General features: G+C 39.3%; 1 protein-coding gene across 1 annotated transcript in view; it reads left to right on the top strand.

Annotated features, from left to right (window-relative positions):
- The window catches only part of tmtopsb (teleost multiple tissue opsin b), a 72,982-nt gene extending 51,360 nt beyond the window's left edge, over positions 1 to 21,622 (top strand). Inside the window, exons 3-4 of the mRNA XM_036558336.1 lie at positions 2,534 to 2,767; positions 21,341 to 21,622. Coding sequence (XP_036414229.1) covers positions 2,534 to 2,767; positions 21,341 to 21,622 — 516 coding nt within the window. The remainder of the gene's footprint in view (positions 1 to 2,533; positions 2,768 to 21,340) is intronic.
- Positions 21,623 to 22,107: the final 485 nt, after the last annotated feature.

Below are 22,107 nucleotides of genomic sequence, written 5' to 3' on the forward strand. Positions count from 1 at the left end.
GTTTCTGCGTATTCTCACCCCCTTGCCTCTTTGTGTGTGTGCAAAGGTTATTATACATGAGTAATTGCTTCTAATTTTCCAATCTATAGAAGAGGACTGGTGTCTTGGAAATATATGTGTGTGCTGGTTAGCTGGTGTTGGCCAGGTCAAACAAAGTTTTCTTTGTAGGTTCAGTGCTTTAGGACGCGGCGACTTTTGGAAAAGCGAGGAGATGTTTAAAAACTAAAAAAACACTCATTTTTCATGCATTAAAATGCTTATTTTTAAACACTGACAACTTGTGCATGCCTATTTCCATTTTGCTGTATTGAGCATGCTTTAGGATGAGACATGCCAGCATTTGGTAGTTCAGTATACCGTGATATTAAGTGGACGCCATCACTGGAATTTAGTCAAACGAGCTGCAGTTTCATCAGAGATTTTTAGAGCTGGAGAGCAGCTCTGCTATCACACAAGCTCCCACTGCACTCTCACACTCTGATCATGTGATACACTCCCTCCTCTGAGCGGAGCTTGACAGCAATCGCAACAGCCGCAGCACGGCAGAAGGAGGAGCAGGCGAAGAACTTTTTCTCTCTGAAAATGATAAACTCAGCATGGAGAAGGAAAGAATGCTCAGTGTCATGAATACGTTTGTGTTTGCAGTCACAAACTTTGTGTGTGTAGAGTAAAATGCATGAAAACTATAATAAACTTGAACAGGTTTTGTTTAACAAGCAGCTTGGCAGATTGCTAATTGGCTAACAGGTGAATTCAGTAATATTCAGAGTTAGGTTTTCAGTTGAAATATTTATGATGTAATATGATTCAGTGTAAAATTGGAACATACAATCAACAAAACATGCAATTTGACCAGGAGTGTTAACTTTTGCATATGTCTGTATGCTGCTATTTTAAAAATGACATTCAGAACATGTCTTTACGACAGTAAAACATAGGACAAATTATAATATCATAAACCAGAGGTTTCTAATAGGCGGGCTGCGGTCCAAGTCCGGACCCAGACACTGTCCTATGCGGACCTGGACCTATAACCTATAAACTGGAGAATTATTTAATTTCAACGGGGTGGTCCTATTTTAATCGACATAACTTTTCTAGTCATTACGGTGTGGCCTTAATGGCCCAAGAAACTCACAGACCACTCGCATGCATTGTAAATATCACATGTGACGCTACTCAGCCAATGAGATCTGTGCATTACGATGAGCACTGAGACTCTAGTGAGTGATGCACACACAGGGGAGGGACGAGGCGAGAAACAGCAGTCGGAGAAGAAAGTGAGTCAGAGGGAAGTTATTTCACATGACGTGATCTAAAAAGAGAAAACTGACAATAAGTGTTGTTGAAATATGACTGAATTGCACTTTATTTGATTTGACATTCAGTTGTTGACTGTATAAGATGTTGATATACCTACTAGGCTACTTCAAGCAGTATATGGCACTGAATCATGATGCAAGTTAGACATTATGATGTTCTGGACCCTTGCTTGAAGAATTTTCTCTGACTGGACCTTATTGAACTTTAATTAAATACCCCTGTCATAAACTGTGATTAAAAGTTATGCTATTATTGTGATACATTTTTTAATATTGGCTTATGCCTATTCAGGACTGTGTGTATCTGACATGACTGAAGAGTTGCTGTGTGGTCAGTAACATCAGGTTTGATTACATGTTCACTTAATTTAGCATTTAACATCAACCACTCACTTCACATATATGAATCTACCTTGTTATTTTCATACTTTTCTTAATACTTCCAGCCATTATGGTGCTGCATTTGCTACACCACCACATCCTCTCTAACACTGAGTGCTGTACACGTGCTCATAACAGACAAAAAAAGAGAAGGGTGGGATTTGACACTTATAATGGAGCCGTGAAGGTGAGACTTTGTGGCGGCAGTGTCTTATGCTTATCATGCCTTATTCCTTTCCAACTTAAAACCAGTGAAGTGAAGCACTACCACTGCAGTCAGCTCAGGTCAGAGCCAGAGATGTAGAGTTGAGACCAACCATATGGCACTAGGGATACTAGAACAGGGCCTGTAAAGCTGACTGAAGCCAATGCCCATAAAGGGCCATTTGGTCTTCGATAGTAGTTTATTGCTGTCAATAGACCAATGAACTAGAGGCCCAAAGTGACTGCCAGAAGGCTGGAGTTTGTTCAGAAAGAGGGGTTTTTTTTCATTTGCGCTTTATCTGAAAGCCTGTTCAGTCCCTTTTTTTATTTTTTTGACTGTTGTCTGGTCGAAAATAATTGATTTGTGGCTGTAGCCATTGCTATCAGGCACTGACTGGGGACAGAATACAAAATCAAGTGAATCTCTGTCTTTGAGGCTGTTGCCTTGGTTGTTCAGTTACATATAAAAGGCTCCACTATCTTTGACTTTCAGACAGAAGCACAGTTAGCAGCTGGACGGTTTATACTTTTATAGCTGCACATAAATCTACATTACACTGTTAGAAACCATCAAACCATCCATGCTGTTTTCCTGATTGTGTTTTTCTTCTGCTTTTCTAATGAAGGTGAGCAGGATCAACACAGTGGTGAGTCGTAAGCGGGAGCAGCGCGTGCTCTTTTTGGTGGTCACCATGGTGGTGTGTTACCTGCTGTGCTGGTTGCCCTACGGCATCATGGCCCTGGTGGCCACGTTCGGCCAGCCCGGCCTGGTCACTCCGGAGGCCAGCATTGTGCCCTCTCTGCTCGCCAAGTCCAGCACCGTCATCAACCCGGTCATCTACATCTTCATGAACAAGCAGGTGAGCAGTGTCACCAGAAATGTCGAAATTCAGGCATGCATTATGTATAAAGGTCTCCAGATGAGCAACAAGTAAGTTTCAGTCAAAGATATGATTTAAAGTTCCATTATTTAGCTTGGTACTTAAAGTAAAATACCAAGCTAATCAGGTAACTATAAATTAATATTATTTTGGTCAAAGTCATAATATAGAGCAGTGGTCACCATCTGTCCACCTGGAGATCTACTTTCCAGCAGAGTTTAACTCTAATCTGTATCTAACAGCCAACCTTCATTGGTACTGCATCTGATCAGCCAATCAATGACTTCTGAAAAAGTTAAATAGCTGGAACAGGTGTGGCAGGTTGTGGTTGGAACTAGACTCTCCAGTACCAGGGCTGGTGACCACTGATATAGAGGGCAGACAAGTAGTGGGACCACCATATAAAGAGACTAAAGATCAGAAAAAAGACCAGCCTTCTAAAATAAAGAGAGAGACAAAATAATTGTTGATTAATAGTTAATTGGTCAAGCCGCTGGTTGATCGGTTATAGAGGAAGAAACAAAACAGTCCAAAACCAGATACAATAGGCTAATGAGCACATACGAATGAAGACTCAAAGAACCCTTTAATCGTGTTTTTTATATGGTTCTATATAAAACCTCTTGGAAAAGGGTTCTATATAGCACCCAAAAGGGTTCGTCTATTGTTACAAGCTTGACATCATAAAAATACATGCTGAAAAAAGATGGTTCTTCAAGGGGTTCTTTAGTAAAGACAATGGTTCTGTATAGAACCGTGAATACTCTTTGCATTATGAAAGAGTTCTCCAGATTGATAGAGAATGTGCTGAAGATGGTTCTGTATTGAACCTTTTTGAAAAGGGTTCTATATAGCACCCAAAAGGGTTCATCTATTGTTACAATGTTAAGCTTGCAACAATAGAAGAACCCTTTTGGGTGCTGTGCTTTTCAAAAAGGTTCTACATAGAACCGTCTGTATCACATTCATGCACATTTTCCATCAATCCGAAGAACGCTTTCATGAGGCAAAGAGCCTTTTAATTATGCAAAGGGTTCTTTGAGTGTTTATGGTTCTACATAGAAACATTTTCTTTATTGAAGAACCATATTTTAAGTGTGTAGAAGAACCCTTATTGGTACTATATAGAATCCTTTTCAAAAAGGTTCTATATAGGACCATTTACAGCACATTCACAGTCAATCTGAAGAACCATTTATCGATGCAAAGAGCCCTTTAATCATGCAAAGGAAACTTTGAGTGTTCATGGTTTTATACAGAACCATTGTCTTAAATAAAGAACCCTTGAAGAACCATATTTTAAGAGTGTAACTAAAGCCTTAGAACAGTGGAAGAAAGTAATGTAGGTGAGTTGTGTTTCATTCTTTTGTTTTCTAAATCTGGGTGGATCTTCATTTAGGCCCAAAAGAACCCACTCTACCTTCTCTAAGCTGTTCAGAGATAGCAGTGAGTCTGTTCTAGACAGATGGTGAAATTTCCCACCAGAAATGTTCGGAAACGTGTACAACAACATTCCACGAAGGACTGTTGGACAAAAGAGTGCCTGACGTCTAATTAGTAGTAGATCCATGCACTGCCTGGTGTTTCCATTATTCTGTCAACCCCCTGTATATTCCAATTGACTCTCAAAAATTACACCTTTTAGAAAGCCTGATTCTTCAAACAGAGCTATTGTATTATACCCAATGGGCCGAAATGGATTATTCTGTTCTTAACGTCAAACACAAATGCAGTTCATGCGTCTGTAATTGTGATTAATCAATATCTCCAGAACTATAGTTCTTTATGCTCTGAATTATAGGACGGCTACAAAACAATTCAGAAAATGTTTTTCTTTATTCCTTGATTATATATTTGACCTCTTTCCCTGTAGACTTGTGGCCAGAAGTCAAAGACCACTCTTCATTTATTTAATTTCCAGTCAAAATGGTCATTAAGTACAAGGCGCTCATTTTTCAGCATCAGAAAATAGCAGAAAGCATATTTAACAGAAGATCATACAGAACCCTCAAGAACTAAATGTGGTATTAAATGTGTCAGTATTTACTTCACTCTTTGCTTTTTTCCACACTTCCAAATTTCAGTCTTAGATGTTAATTGCTTTTATTGCGTCTCGCGACTCTTTAGTCCGTAAAGCCTTACTTCACATGTAACGCCCAGTTTCATTGTTCTAGTGCAAATTGTCATTCTCAGTAGTGGCTTCTCGACAGCTACACATCCTTTCAGACCCATAGCGCTGAGTCGTCTTCTCACAGTGGAAGGATGGACAGAAACACCTGTGGATGTTTTCAGATCTGAGGCAGCTTGATTTTCTCCTCTCTCTCAAAGATGAAAGCTTTAAGTGCTGTTTATCTGATGGGGGCAGTTTTGGTGTGTACCAGGTCTTCCAGGTGGTTGTTAGGAGCCTCATTTTCTCTGTAGCTTTTAGTCATTTTTTGGGGTTTTGGAAACTCCTGTTTTTCAATCATTTTCCTTTGACTTTCTCTCTCTTTAAAAAAGTGGATTTATCTTATATCTAATCTCCTCAGAAATATCTCCTTTAGCCACTTTAGATACACATGAGAACAAAATTTGAAATAAGCTGATGTGGGTTAGTTGTGTGAATGTGTCTGTTTGAAGGGGAACATAATGTCAGTGACTCCTTTGGTAACAGCTCTTGTTAGGAGGACACAGCTGTAGATTGGATGGATGGATGGAAGAGTTAAAGTGGCAGCAGGTGCATAAAAGTAGAGCTGACAAATAAATAAATACTGATAGATGTGATTTTGTACTTAGTGTTGGAGTCTTTTGTAATTTCCTTTAAAAAATAAATGACTTGTCCTTACTGGCCATTTTGACTGGAAATTAAATCAGTGACTTTAACTTTTGCACAGTACTGTACACAAATGTTTTATATTCATTAACAGAAATGTATATTACACTCTTAAAAAGATGATTCTTCAAGGATTGTTTAGTAAATACAACCCTTTATATAGAACCATAAACACACAAAGAACCATTTGCATGCTTGAACGGTTCTTTGCATGGTGAAATCGTTCTTCTGATTAATGGAGAACGTGTTGTATATTGTTCTATACAGCACCAAACAAAGTTCTGCTATTGTTACAATGTCAAGCTTGTAACAATAGCCAAACCTTTTTGGTGCTACATAGAACCATTTTCGAAAAGGTTTAAGCAAGAAAATGGTTCTTTGAGTATTCATAGTTCTATATAGAACCAAAGTCTTAATTAAAGAACTCCTGAAGAACCATATTTTTTATGAGTGTAGTTACTGAGTAAAGTAAAATGTCTTAAGATTAATAACTGAGTAATTATTCTGCAGTTTAAGGGTTTAATGAGTGTTCACTGTTCAGTACCGTAAGGTCCACTATGTGGACTCTCTCTCTCTTATCCCTCTCTTGGGCTTACTATTGCTTAGGCCTGTCACAATGTTGACGTTTTAGGTGATGATTAATTGCTGTATAAATAATTGTGATTAACAATTATTTTCTTTTTTTGTTCATTTTTTTTGTTCAGGCAACTACAGGGAGATTCATTCGAAAGAGGCCCCAAATATTCTGTAATAACTCTCTCGAGGATGAAGCAATCTGAACGAAACAACGTGCAATGTGCTCCTCAGTATACAGAGCTTCGAACAAGCTGGGATGCCCCTGCATCAGAGCGGTGAGGTAGGCGTCGGACAGCCGTCACGACGTTTAACCTCTGTAATGCTTGCCAATACATTCAGGAACATGGAGCACCGTGTCGAAATGTGTCTGGCAGAAAACGGAGATCACTTCTCGCATCGCATGTAATGCAATTGATTACACATACATCAATGTATGTAGCACATTTTTTGGTTCAGATTGCTTCATCCTAACGGGAGTTACAACAGAATATTCGGGGCCTCTTTCGAATGAATCTCCCTGTATAAAAAGTACAAGCCTAAAATGGCTTCTTTGCTGCTGATACTTAGTAACTCCCAGCAGATGACACACGCAGCTCGAGCTGAAATAAACAAACATCACTCACCGTTCTAAAGATGTTTTAGCACCAAGGCCTGACCCAATTATTACATAATCTCCTAATCTCAGTTATTTGAGCTGATCACAGTTTTTCAAGGTAACTGCAATTATTTTCTGCAGTTGTTAGCTTTCATAATCATATATTTACACCACAACAAACAGAAAGTGAATGCACCTATTCATCCATTGCGATGAGGAAAATGGAGACAAAAGAAAGCAAAAAACACATTTATGGAGACGCATCATCAATCTTATGAAATTAATGAAATTTCTAACACCTGACTGGTGCTATACCACCTTTAGAGGGCAGTGCCAACAGCCAGGAAACAAGACAGCTAATCAGCCAGTTTGGCCACGTTAGGCTTGTACTTTAATGGATATATACAGTAAACATAAAAAGACAGTTAAATTGTTAAATTGTTAAATTACAATTATTTATTTCGCTGCTGTTAGAAGAAAACCCCGTATCTCCATTTTTGACGGTTTTTAGTTTTTGACATAATTTGAAAATGCCTGTTTCTCTTTACATTGTGTGTAAATTTCTCAAGAAATGGCCCAGAATGACTTGCAGAAAAGTCTGTTTCCATTGACTTACATTAAAAGTAAAGTAGGTTTTTTTCGTTTTACCTGTAAAGTTATCATCTTGGAGATACAAGGATATGGTTGTTGACCGTCAGCTAAAATTCCATCAGGCTTATAGCACCAAGTCATTGTTTTTGTAAGACCTATGTTATGTCTCTCCAGATGTTTTCTGCTTTATTTTCTTTACATGGATGAAAACGCACCCAGTTCACATTCTATTCCATTCTGTCACAACGCATAATTCAGGAAGCTTTCGCCTGAAAAAGAATTGCAGTCAGCTCAAATAACTAAACTATAACTGGCCTGCTGTTGTCTCATCCTTCAAACTAAAGTTCTAAACAGCTATAAATGAAAATGTTTATTGGATTGAGATGTTTATCTTTTTCACGCAAATGTATGCAATTTGTCCTTTACTTGTGAAGAATTCTTATTTTTGCATGAAAACCTGTCACTGTATGGACTTAATGTCATCCATGTAGCCTGTATGGGCAAGAAGTTGTATTTTTCATTCTAACTTGGTGGCGAATGTTTATGCATCATCATGCATGCAATAAAGCAGTAATGAAGACGTTCAGCCGAACTCATCGAAGAAGACATCGGTTCCCCTGTATGTCATTTTCAGTCTTCAATTCCTCCCAGCCCGTAACCATGGAAACTGTGAGTTGAGGCGAGTTGAAGACTTAAAGTGCTGTACAGATTCAAGTATCCACCTGGTCTGTGTCTCCAAGCCTGGCAGAGATGGAGTGACAGCAGGAGAGGAGATGAGGAAGGAAGAGAGGCAAAAAAAAAAAAAGTGATTGAGCACAACTTTCTGCTTTAGGAATGAGCTGGGAAACTCCTGAGCTGGTGAGTAAACAGGAGAAAGTCTCGTATCGTTTGCGTCGGGGAGCTGTCATGGTGTGTGGTAATTACGTTTGCTGATTTTTCTTTCACGCCCCTGAGAGCTGACGAACACCGCCGTGCTGCGAGGCTCCCTCAGTTAGCATTCTCTCTTTTATTAAGTGCACATTGCGCACTCGCGAGTCAAACCCTTGGGCGGAATAACTCTATTATTCTCCAGGAGCTTTTAAAGGTGGCACTTGCACTCGAAAATTGAAAAGTGATGCAGATTGACACATGGTGAAATAAGTCATAGTGACAGCAGGTTGCAAAATAAGGCGCACTCCGAGGCAGGGCTCTCCTAAGAGACGTCGCAGCCGAATAAGCATGTAACACAGTGCCTCTCTGGCCTTCGCTACTCTGGGCCACCTGCAGACCAGCGTAATTGGTGTGGAAAAGCAGTTCTTTCTTATGTTCTCACTTTTTTGCCTTGGCGAATCACCTCCTCATCTCAGTAGTAGAGAGAACTCAACTCATTAGGCTAACACTGCCTCACAGTGTATAGAAACCAGGGCCATACATGCCTCACTTGAATAGTCATAAAGCATGAATGTCAACATCAGTTGTCATTTCTGTTGTTACTTAATGAGGGAAAACTGTTCCCCAAGAGCCTCACAGTAAGGTCAAGTAGGATGTCGTGGGAGGTTGTTAAGACCTTCTTGCACTCTCTTGAATTTATGTTCACGGTATGTGTTCCCTGGAGTCCATCTCTGACCATAGCCCCCTCTAATGTGTCTTTGGCTGTATTCTATTCCTCCATACCTTTCGTTATACCATTCAAATCAGCTCCTTGAAATGTGCATGTATCATTCTCTAATCATGGGCAGGTTGTGTTTGGCATAAATATGGAATTTCTATACACATGTTCTGTGTTCCCAGGAGTCCACTTGGTCTCTGACCATCAAGCTGGTCTTAGCTCGTAGCTCTCAGTCTAACATAACAAGCTGGAGAACTCCATACCTCTCATTATACCAGACAAACAGAATCCTTAAAAATGCGCATGTATACCATTTTGTAATCATGGTGCATATTATGAATATGGATTCATAATATTCACACATAATATGCACACTGAGTGGATGATATGTGACCAGTCGCAATACTTTCACAGTAATTTACTGCATCTTATTAACAGTAAGTAACAACTGTGTACAGTGACTCCACAGTAAACTGGACCACAGGATTAGTGTGGTGTATATGTATTCTGCTGTACACTTAATAATGTAATGTAATTAATTAATTGATTACAGTAATAAGCTGTAATTAAAATACAGTAATATCCTGTATTTTTACATAACAACTGTAAAAGTAATGCAGCTCAGTTGCCAGTAATTTGCTATAAATTTACATACGAAAGGGTTTACTTTTTAATTTTAGCAGAAAATTGAAATGAATCAAAAGATAAAACTAAACTAAAATTCAAAAATAGCATCAATGAAGATATTTATTCATGTTTTGCGCTATATATGCTCAAGATTGTGTTTTTCAAATACATATGTTACAGACAGTTTAACTTTCCATATAATTTACTCAAAAAGATGGTGAAAAAATTAAATGTTTTTGTTAAACTGTATAAACCTTGTTGCTGTCATATTCCACAATGCTGTGCAGTACAGCTCAACGTCAACCTCACAGTAATTTATGTTATTACAGAAAATATCTTGACTAGTTGATTTTTTGCAATAAAATGAATATGGTATTTTACTGTGAAAAAACTGTGTTAAATATTGTACAAAATCCTGGTAATAATTAACAGTGTGGCTATTCTGTAATGCTTTTTTCTTGTAACTCCTTTAGGGCCCTGCCTATACATTGGTTAGCTGATATCAGCTGATATTTACATACTGACAATACTGCACAGATAATTATTGGCATGTCTTACATTCTAGGGCCAAAAGTATGTGGACATATGACCATCACACCTTATGCTATCTTATTCCAAAAACATGGGCATTGATATGGAGTTGACCCCTATTGTGGCTATAACAGCCTCCACTCCTCTGGGAGGGCTTTACACAAGATTTTGAGTGTGCCTCTAAGAATTTGTGCCCATTCAGTCAAAAAAGCATTTATGAGGTTGGACACTGATGTTGGACAAGAATCCCATATGTGTTCAGTGAGGATTCCGGTAGAGCTGAAACATTAATCATTTTTATATCGATATTGCAATTTGAAAGAATGCAATTTTCAAATCGCAAGAGCTGCAGTTTTTTAATGGCATGCATTATAGAAATGTTGTCTTAAGTTTTAAGAGTGGAAATTCAACCCAGTAACACAGAGCTTATGCCTGTAGGTGAGTTCAACCAATCAGAAACAACCAAACATGCCAATATGCTGTTTCATCACACCCACAACTATCTAGCAGTCTGGCACACTATGTTCAGTATTCCAGCCATAAGTCAGAAAAAAGGATGTGCTGGTCTTAAAAGGCCTGGACATCAATGTATAGAAAGTATCTTAATGAAATGTTAGTGTAAGTTGCAGTCACAATATTGGTTAGAAAAATCGCAGTGAAGTATTTTGCCCAAGTCGTTCAGCTCTAGTTTGAGGTCAAGGCTCTGTGCAGGCCGCTGGAGTTCCTCCACACCAAATTTGTCAAACCATGTCTACATGGAGCTCGCTCTGGAGCACAGGAGCACAGCTATGTTGCAACAGAAAAGGACTTTCCCAAACTGTTGCTACGTAGTCAGAATCATATCACTGTTGTTGAAAGAAAACCTTGTATCTCCAAAATCGTAACTTTACAGGAAAAGGAAAAAACCTACTTTACTTTTAATGTAAGTCAATGGAACCAGAACTTTTTCTAAGTAATTTTGAGCCGTTTCTTTTGGTCCATTCATCATGAAATTTACACATAATGTAAAGGGAAACAGGCATTTTCCAAATATGACAAATTGAAAAATGACAAACATGGAGATACGAGGTTTTCTTCCGACAGCAGCGATATAATTGTCTAAAATGTGTTTGCATGCTGTAGCATTAACATTACCCTTCAGTGGAACTAAGGAGCCCAAAGCCTGAAAAACACCCCCAGACCATTATCCCTCCTCCACCAAACATTACTGTTGGCACTTTACTGTGCTTTGCACCACTTCAGCAAACGCTTGGCATTGCGTATTGAGATCTTAGGCTTGTGAAACTCATTTCATGAATCTCCCGATGCACAGCTCTTGTGCTGATGTTGCTTCCAGAGTCAGTTTGGAACTCTGAGTGATGCAGCAGAGGACAGTGAGGTCTGCTGCTTCTTGGCTGAGCTGAATGAAATCTGACTTGTGGCAAGGGTGGCATCTTATGACAGTGCCATGTTTAAAGTTACTAAGCTCTTCAGTACGACCCAGTCTACTGCCATTGTTTGTCTATGGAGACTGCATGGCTATGTGCTTGATTTTATACACCTGTTAGCAATGGGTACTGCTGAAACTCCTGAACTAATTAGGATGGGTGTCCACATAGCTTTGGCCATATAGTGTACGTTACAGCAAGCAGCACATGTCTGATGTGAAGAAACCATGAGGTCTCATGCTCGTGTGCACATCTGTACTGAGACAGTCACAACCTAACCGTGTCTATTGCAGCAATAGAAGCTGACCTCGCATATTTGAACATAACACACAGACATGGTTATATAACAAAAACATGAAAAATGCAACCAAGCCTAACTTTTAACGTATAGCATATCACACAAATCTGTTTGTGAAGAAAAGAATTAGAGTTAATTAACAAAGAATTCTGACACATTTACCGCATTTATATTATTTAAGACTTTCTCTAAGTTTCTGATGTTTCATATTTGAAAACAGATAAATCACTGACAACTAGTGATCATATCAGTCAGAAAAACAATGTTACTAAGCCACTGAAGTCTGTAATTTTTCACCTTATCAAATATTTGGCATAAAAAGCATGTCAGCCTATATTATTCATTTTTAGTCAAATATTTAGTCAAATTTGTAGCTCCTTAAAATCAATATTGTTCACAGAATTTTAATATCAGGCATGCCCTGGTGTGTATATTGGCTTTGTATCATTCCGCAGTGCCCTTGACTAGCACTGACTGCCTTATGTCCAAAGAGCCTCATGCCTGACCATTTTTCCATTTCCATGTCATGTTGTGGGTTGTTCAATAATGGCCATTTTAAGCCATATTCCAGTGAAATGTTTGATTGGCTTTAAACCGAAGTGTTAACTATCTAAAGAAGTGTCCAGGTGTCCTGTTGTTGATGAGTGTTCCTCTAGCACCTTTACCTTCTCTGTGGGAAGAGTGGGCTCCCCTCTGTGCACTGTAATGAGCCTGTGAATCGAAGTCCATTTCTAGACCCTTTGCAGCACCCACCTCACAACCACACACATCACTCACCCACACACCCTATTAGAACTGTATATGCCACTCTGGGAACAGCGAGGAGGCCAGATTCTGGGCTTTTATATATAGATAGATAGATATGTATATGTGTGTGTGTGTGTGTGTGTGTGTGTGTGTGTGTGTGTGTGTGTGAGAATATCGCTACTGTCGGAACAAAACTTTGCATCTCCATTTTTTTGTTTTTCAGTTTTTAGCATAATTTGAAAATGCCTGTTGTCCTTTACCTTGTATGTAAATTTCATGATCAATAGACCAAAAAGTCTGATTACATTGACTTACATTAAAAGTAAAGTATGTTTTTTCCTTCTACTGTAATGTTACCTTTTTGGAAAAGGTCTTGGTGCAGATATTCACATAAATGTTATGAAAAATAAAGGAGAAATACATAAACTACATTAAATAATCCACAAGTAATATAAAAGATTTGAAGTGGGTTAAGTATTGAGGTACAACGACCCTAGCTGGACTAAGCGGTTAACGATGATGATGATGATGATGATGATGATGATGATGATGAAGTATTGAGGGACTTCACAGTTTGAAAGTGTATATAGTCACTGCTGGAACAAAACCTTGTATCTCCAAAATGGTAACTTTATAATAGAAGGAAAAAAAAGCAATCCTAACTTACACTGGATGTTAATACAACAAAATGTATTACAAGCAATTTTAGACAATTCTGTGGTCCATTTCTCATGAAATTCAGACAAACCGTATATGGGCAGCTGCTGCAGGAGCAGTGGATATTATGAGCTGTGCAAAAATCAAAGACCACCCTTCATTTATTTGATTTCCAGTCAAATTGGCCATTAAATAATAATAATAATAATAATAATAATAATAATAGTAATAATAATAATAATGATCTGCTTGCACATGGAAGAGGAAAGTCAAAGGTAGATATGTTAAACATGTGTTTCCAAAACAGTTTTCCAAAAGTTTTCCAAAACGTATTATTATTAAAAGCTTTAGAGGAAATGGGACTCCTAACAATCGTGAAAGACCTGATACAACAACAAAACTGTCCCCATCAGATAAACAGCACTCTCATTTTTGAGAGAGAAGAGAAAATCAAGCTCCAATATTGATTCAGATCTAAAAAAAATCCACAGGTGTGAGTCTGAAAGGATGTGTAACTCTTAAGAAACCCTTACTGAGAAAATGCAAAAGGTAAACGACCAAATGGAAGAATATTTACTTTGGAACACAGAAGCTCGACAGCTGATATGCAGAGTAATGTTTTATGGACTGAGGAGTCCAACTGAGTTCTAATTGGGATTCCTTGGATTGTGAGAAGCTGAAAGTGCAACCAACTTCTAAGACTGAACTTGACTGGAGGTGTGGAGAAACATCCCTGCTGATTTCTTGGAAAAACTGAAAGTAAGTCTCCTGAAAAGAATGGAAGCTGTAATGGAGGCCAAGAGTGGACGCAGTAAACACTGGAAATAATAGATTGTTTAGTCGTTAAAGCTTCCGTGTAAATATGCTTTTTGTATGCTGAAAAATAAATAATAGCCTTTTTGATTGGAAATTAAATAAGTGAAGGGTGGTCTCTGACTTTTGCACAGTACTGTACATTTGCAGTACATAAACCCTCTAGAACAAAATCAGAGGAAAGCGCACTCACCTTTACCTTTCTGTATTACAAAGACCTCAGGAGTCAGTTTTGGTTTGACGCTTCATACCTTTGAATCACATTACTGCACGTTTCAGATGTTTCCAGTGTGGATGAACAGTGAGCGGTGCCGCCTGGAGGCTTTAGTTCAGTCACTGTCTGTCTGCTAAACCTAAAACCTGGAGTAATATATTCAACGTCATTGTGATTCACTCACTTCCACACAGCGCATTGCTGTTTTAGTGGAAGGAAGCCGATGTGGAGCCCAGAGTGGACGGCTAGGATAGATGTAAACGTGCTTTAGCCATGGTGATAAATGGTTTGCTTTCATTTCAACAACAAATTTCTCTTTCTCTGTTTGTTCCCTTTTGCTCTGCTAATCTGTTTCTTCAGAGATTTCTCTTGATGCTCCATAAACAGGGATATCTAAGCATTCTTTGGGGCAATATTTGTTCAAACACAAAGGGATCCCATCTGATATTTTTTGAAGGCTTTATTTTGCAGATAGCTGAAAAGCCTGCTGTTGCTGCAGTGCAGCACTGGTTTTCTGGGACAGGATGTACAGATATGCTGCTGTCTCCTGTAGGAACTGAGCCCAACAACATATTTACAACAAACACCCCTTTTAACCCTTAGATGTTTAGAGTTATTACTGATATTTCTATACTGTTTCAAAGAAATTATACAATTTCATGGTAAATGTAGTAGTACACTGCGTACGAAATTCAATTTAGATGTTGTATCTACAGGTTCATCTCTGCAATTTTGGCTTTTTTCTGTTTGTTTCAGCATCAATGACAAAACTGTGGCAGTTTTTTTGACAAAAAAGTAATAGCAATAGTTTTTCATTAGATTCTAATCATATCTCCTATTTACAAACACGAATGTGGTATTGATTAGTAGTTTACAACATGCTTTTACCACCAGCAATAACTCCAGCTTCTAAGGGTTAAACAGTTCGTTTACAGGTCCTTCTCATGTTGGTACGAGCCACGAGTCATTGCTTTTGCTGATTTTCACAAGCATCTTTGTTTCGAATGACGACTCAAAACTGCAGCTTTCTGTCTTACCCTGCAAAGTCCAGCGCCAAAGACTCTCCTCCCTCCACATTGTGTTCCTGATCTATTGTTATTGATTTGTAACCTATTGATTACTGCTGTTCTTTACAGATTATCTGCCAGGTTACTGGGGGCATGCAGCAAAGCCAAGAGCGCACGGACAAATATAATATCTGATTTAAAGTGAAGTGTGCAGTGCCCAATAAAGGCCAGAGCACACCGACCCAATACCGGCACAACCCAATCGTTTGATTGATTTGTCATACCTGTGACTGTGAGGAGGCTCTAGAATATTCTCCATTCATACTGTCCTAGAACGTACTCCTCCATTTACGCTGTTCTAGAATGTTCTCCCAACCCACACTGTTCTAGAATGTTCTTCTCCCTTTATACTCTTCCAGAATGTTTTCCCCCTTTAACGCTGTTCTAGAATGTTCACACCTTGCATTAACATGTTTTTTGTCCAGTTCCATTTATGCTTTTCACTAAAATGTGTCTCCGGTTTCACCGGATGAAATCTGACTTTACTTTGCCACATAAAAAGCATGTCAGCATGTGTGTCATTTCCATTTTAGGTCCCTTTAGTTTTCCCTCTTTATGTTACACGTCAATAAGCTTGGTTTGGACAGTTTCATCAGTCTGGAGTGCAAGAAGGCTCTTGGTTTCAGGATAACTCTAACTCAAAAATGTATTTCAACAGGCTGGACCAACTCCACAGAGGTGGGGCTTGAGTCCAACTAGCAGAGACTTAACTCCAAAAGGGAGGGGCTTAACTCCAAAAGGGAGGGGCTTAACTCCAGATAGGTAGGACTTAACTCCAAATAAGTGGGACTTAACTCCAAATGGAAGGGGCTTAACTCTAAATAAGAGGGGCTTAACTCCAAATGGGAGGGACTTGACTCCCAATGGGAGGGACTTGACTCCCAATAGGAGGGACTTGACTCCCAATAGGATGGACTTGACTCCAACTGGGAAGGACTTGACTCCAAATAGGAGGAACTTGGCTCCAAATGGGAGGAACTTGACTCCAAATAGGAGGGGCTTAAGTCAAAATGGGAAGGATTTGTTTACCCTCTCATCTGCAGCGCTCAGCAGATACATTTCCACTTGCGAAATAGTAAGCGGGTATCAAACACTTTCTGTTCACCCTTCTGTCAAACATGGTCTGTCTCTGACCACCTCTGAATGTGGGTCGAGTGATCTGATTGTAATCCGCTCAGTGTGGCCTGGGTGTGATTACACCTCGCTTTCCATTAGGCCAACTGAAATCTGAACATCACTGAAATCACTGAAAATGCAAGATGATTTAGGTAAAAAAAAACAGCCTCTCTGGTTCATTTAGTTTACCAGATCTTTCTTAAAGAAAGACATTCTAAAAAAGCTACCAACATTAGAAGGTTGGTGTTGGCTGGGTCTGTGCCCTCTTGCCTTAAGTCAGTCATGTTTCGGAACTAAGCTTGAATGATAATGTAAATTAGATGCTCTCATCCATTTCACTCTCTGCAAGAGAGCAGATCTGATGTACTGGAGTTTTTTTCCTTTGCATTTTCTAAAGCATTCCCCAGGCTGAAAATCTACATTATAATCTTTTCAAGTGGTGTTCAGAGCCAGAGCATGTAGTTAAGTAGTTGTTGTTCTGTTTGTATAGGTTGTAATTAAGTGCAATTCTTTATATGGTTTAACCAATAATACATTAGAATGAGTGTACAAAGGGAATGGTTTTAAATAAAGCTGAAGCCATAGAATAAATAATATGGCAAAGAACGAAAAAACAATATATTGCATAATATCAACACATCACATTAGTTGGTAATAGTTATTATCAGCCCAAGGCTATTAGAAACCAGAATAAATTGTTCACCTAAAATGTTCACCTTTTGCTAATAGCTTATAATAATGACATATGAAAGTGAGAGTGATTTTGCTGTTCTGTTGGGGACGAGATGAGGTTATAGTTGAGAGATTGAGAAGGGTTTAGAGAGGAGTTCATTGGGGCATCACAATCACGCTTGATCGCATCTCGGTCTCACTAACTCAACACTAAAAGGCCATTTACACCATTAGTGGAGCTCTGTGTTCTGGGACGCAAGTGTAACTGCAGCCTGACTGCCATCAACCACTACCCTCTGAATCAACCACCAACCCTCTCAGCTCCTTCGCTTTCTCTTTATCCTCTTCTGCCCTGCTGCAATTTGCATTTTATTTAGAGTTTACTCAACCTTAAACTGTATCTGAATACAGCAGTAGAAGCTAACCTTCAGACCTTCAGAGGAATGGCTTAAGATGGAATGTTTCTGCTTCAGTCCATGACATCTCCTGAGCAAATGTAGTTGACTATAAGTATACGTTGGACCTGGGAGTATACTAAGTTCACTACGTTTTCACAAGGGATGTAAAGTCTTGTATGTATTTATGTATGTATTACTTATTTGTTTGGTTTTCTTCTTAATTATATGTATCAGTGTTGAAAAGGTTTGCAAGCACCGTATACAGCTTCCTTTAGATTAGACTTTATGCTTTAGGAGGAGCCACTTACAGTGTAATCATGTTACAGAAGTAGGCAAATGTAGCTTTAATACTTTTGCCCAATTGGTGTAACACAGCATCTTTGCCCAGGCTGGGAGTCAAACCTCAGTCTGCTATGTAGAGGACAGTAGTGTTATCCACTACACCACACCAGTTGTTTATAGCTCAGCTGTGATCTGATACAGAACCTTCTGATCAGTAGAGCGCCATACCACTAAGCCACACGAGGTCACAGTGAAATGCAAACCTTTATAATGACTGGCCTTTTGCAGTGTGGACCTAGGGTTTGAACCCATTATCTCCTGATCCACAGTAGAGCGCTATGCTACTAAGTCACAAGAGGTCACAATGAAATGTAAACCTTTATAATGATGGGCCTTTTCCACTGCAGACCTGGGCTTTGAACCCAGAACCTTCTGATCCACAGTAGAGTGCTATGCTACTAAGTCACAGGATGTCACAGTGAAATGCAAGCTTTTATAATGATGGGTCTTTTGCACTGCAGACCTGGGCTTTGAACCCAGAACCTTCTGGTCTGCAGGCAAATTTGTTACCTATGCAAGTGGCGGGTTCCAGATTGCATTAATATAACTTTCATGCAACTTGAGTTACATGAAGAAATGCAAAAACAATGTTGCATGGAACAATTTGCCTTATTCCACTAGTTGGCAAAATAAGCAGTATTCAAGTATCCAAGAGATGTTATGCCAGTGGCTGTTTTGTATTAATCTCTATGATGTATCAATGTACATTGTCATGATAACGTGGTACATAATCACTGTTCTAATTAGCTGTTTCATACATGTTTCACAAAGTTGAGATGGTTGCATGTGTTGCAGCTGAGTTTCAAAGTTTCATGTGAGTTGCAGGAGGATTTACGTTCTGCAACGAAAGCAAAACTTAGTTTTATGTTATTTTCAAGCAACTAAACAATATAAGCAATGCAAAGCCAGCCTAAGAAGTTGCTTCCATGTATATATTATGGGAGGAATAGATGTAGCCCACCTCGTTTAAACTATTTAAAGGCTCATATTAGTAACATCAATAATACTTAAATGCATCCTGTCGCCTGTTAACCAAGCATTGTTTGTTGGGTTTATATATATTATAGGTTATAAATATTGACCAGCTGCCTCTGAATGTTAAATTGCATTAATTATCCTCTGAATAAGTATTAGTATTCAGTAACTCTCCTCAAGAAAGTTTTGGTCAAATCTCTACCTTCAAAGCAAGTCTAGGAAATTTTGTATGGATGTGGTGACTATTGGTTCCATATTAGATGAAAAGCTTCCCTGGAAAATGTATTCCACTCCTGGCACATCTACACACCCTTTAATTAGGAATGCCTTTATCTATAATGAAACAAACTGAGCTGGAAAACAATGCTTTGGCTGGACAACAATGGAGACCCTCGACTTCATTTGCATGGATCCGAACCCCCGCTAAACCAGAACCACAATTTGTCATCAATTTCAGGGGGGAGGCGCAGGAGGGGGTCCATCATGGTTTCATTTCAAATGCCCTGATGAATCATTAGCAGACACATCTGTATGAGATCTGCATGCGGCTGGCGTAGCGCCGCAGGCCATGCGGCGAGACACGCATGCTTTCTCACTGGAGAGCTAACACCTCCAAATAGGTGCCGCTATCACTGATAATCACTGCCTCCACCCTCGCTGAGAGGTCCTGCACAAGTTCATGAATTTTTAACATGGAAAGCCTTTAATTTGCAAACGAGCCAGTCCACGTTAGAGGACCCAGAAGCATCGGCTGGGCTTTGAGTGCTTTAATTATTTTCTCATCCTCTGTTTGGCTTCCAATTTATTGTTCCGCGCTCGGTGGGAATCCAGATCTGCAAATTTAGTGAAGGCAAATAAACACAAGACAAAAGACGGACTTCCCAATCTCCCGGTTTCAGTTAATAAGGATGATTACGGACTGCAGCGAGACAGGCTATTACCGCAAACAGGTTATTTGGACAGAGCTGAATTTGTGTCATGCATCTTAAGTACATAGGCCTAGGTAATCCCTTAGAAGTCACCTTTATCACTGCCGATAACAAATGCATGGTGTAATTTGATATCACTTATTTCTCACTCATCACCAGAAATTCTGTTGGAAGTGGAGATTCTGAACTTTCCATTTTTCCATGTTTATATTTGTATGTATGAGCCAAGATATTTTATCACAATTTGAATTATATAAATGTTATTGTTGTACAGACTTGTTTTGTGGGCAGTGAACGTTAATGGAGTTCTCTTTCTGGTCCTCTTTAGCACTGAGACCACTTGTTGTTCACACCAACTCCTTTAGATTTCAGACTTCACTTAATGCTGAATTACACGTGGAGTTCAAATTCATCGTATAATACCATGCAAAAGTTAGAGACCCCTATTCATTGATTTAATTTCCAGTTAAAATAGCCTTTAAGTACAAGTTACTCATATTTCAGCATCAGGAAAAACAGAACCCAGAAAGCAGAACATTTAAACATCAAAAATTTCAGTATTTAGTGCGTCTCTGCCTCTTCACACTTCCAAAGTTCAGTCTTAAAAGTTGTTTTTGCATATGCAAACACATTGAGTGATGTTGAGGTCTGGACTCTGGGGTGGTCAGTCCATTGTTCAGCTTCTTTGTTTGATGTGTCCGTCTCCTTTTCTCAGTGAGGTTCTTCTTGACAGCTACACATCCTTTCAGACCCACAGCGCTGAGTCGTCTTCTCACAGTGGAAGGATGGACAGAAACACCTGTGGATGTTTTCAGATCTGAAGCAGCTTGATTTTCTCCTCTCTCTCAGAGATGAAAGCTTGAAGTGCTGTTGATCTGATGGGGTCAGTTTTGGTGTCTACCAGGTCTTTGATGGTTGTTAGGAGGCCCATAATAGGAGTTCCACCATTTAACTTGTAATTAATGGTCATTTTGATTGGAAATTAAATAAATGAAGGTTGGTGCCTGACTTGTCTAAGATATGCTTGAAACTATGTCAAAATTCCCCAGTAAAAGCAAGTTATTAAAAACCATTAAACAGTTACAGTTATTCATGAACTTATTTTTTGATAAATGCTTCTATATTGAACACAGTTCATATGGTAAAATCACTGAAACACATGACCTCCAATTTATAGTCTGTGGCTGTGCATGTACAGGAGGATGTTCTATAACCATAAAGCAGAACATGAAGCAGAGTCATGTTTTCACCATGAACTAATCAATCTGAGTGCAAAACAAACCACAAATGAAGCATATCAAGACCACCTGAGGAGATATTCTGATGATGTGGGTCCATTTAGAAGGGTCTGAGAGCACTTTTAATGCTGAAACTGTGCAAGTGTGAAAACACCCTAAATCAAATGCAAATTAATTAACTTACTCTATAACTGAATGTGTATTTGTACTGTGTTTCTTTGAATAAAACAAACATAACTTTCAACTTATAAGGCAGCGCAGAGTTGCTAAGTGCGGAAATCTTTCCATCACTGTCTTTCCCTGTGTGTGTGTGTGTGCGTGTGTGTGCGTGTGTGCCAGTTCTACAGATGTTTCCGAGCCCTGCTGATGTGTTCTGCTCCAGAGAGAGGTTCCAGTTACAAAAACTCATCCAAGGGCACCAAAATTCTCAGGACGATGCGACGTGCCAATGGCCACCATGCGACCTTCGTGGTGGCCACAGCTGGCCTACCCACTGGCTGCGCTGCAGACAGCGTCAGGCCAAAAGGCGGCTCTGAGGGTGAAGGCCAGCCACCCGCAGCAGGACCGTCTCCAGGAACAGTGAAGCCCACCGTGTCACTTGTGGCATATTACAATGGCTGAGCGTGAAGGATGGGCAAAGCTAGCTGACCCTGTTGTCCTGCTGCGGTAGAGGTGAAGAGGTGGTGACCGGGGGAGCTGTGAGCAGTGACCCAGTGGAGCTGCAGATCACAGAGAGCCAAGAAAGAGTCATTATGATTGGGGAAGAGAAGAGTAATGACAAAGATGACTGATCAGCCTGTTCTGCAGAAAAGTGATGAATTCAGGAGGGAACTGTCTTTTTAAGCATCATCCATACTGTTACATGGATGGTGCACTTTAGGGCCTCACTGATATATCGGTTGACTGATAATATCAGTCAATATTGAGCCTCCACAGAATTATCGGTATTGGCAAAAAATCTAGTAGATAATATTATTGAATTTATTCTATATGTTTTATGTATAAAATTACAGCAATACAAGCTGAACTAGGAAACACCACCATGATACAAATAGCAAAATGCATATAAAATGTCCAAATGTAAGCTTTAGCGTTACTTTTTCTGT

The sequence above is a fragment of the Colossoma macropomum genome, unplaced genomic scaffold (assembly GCF_904425465.1).
Source record: "Colossoma macropomum unplaced genomic scaffold, Colossoma_macropomum, whole genome shotgun sequence".
Taxonomy (NCBI): Eukaryota; Metazoa; Chordata; class Actinopteri; order Characiformes; family Serrasalmidae; genus Colossoma; species Colossoma macropomum.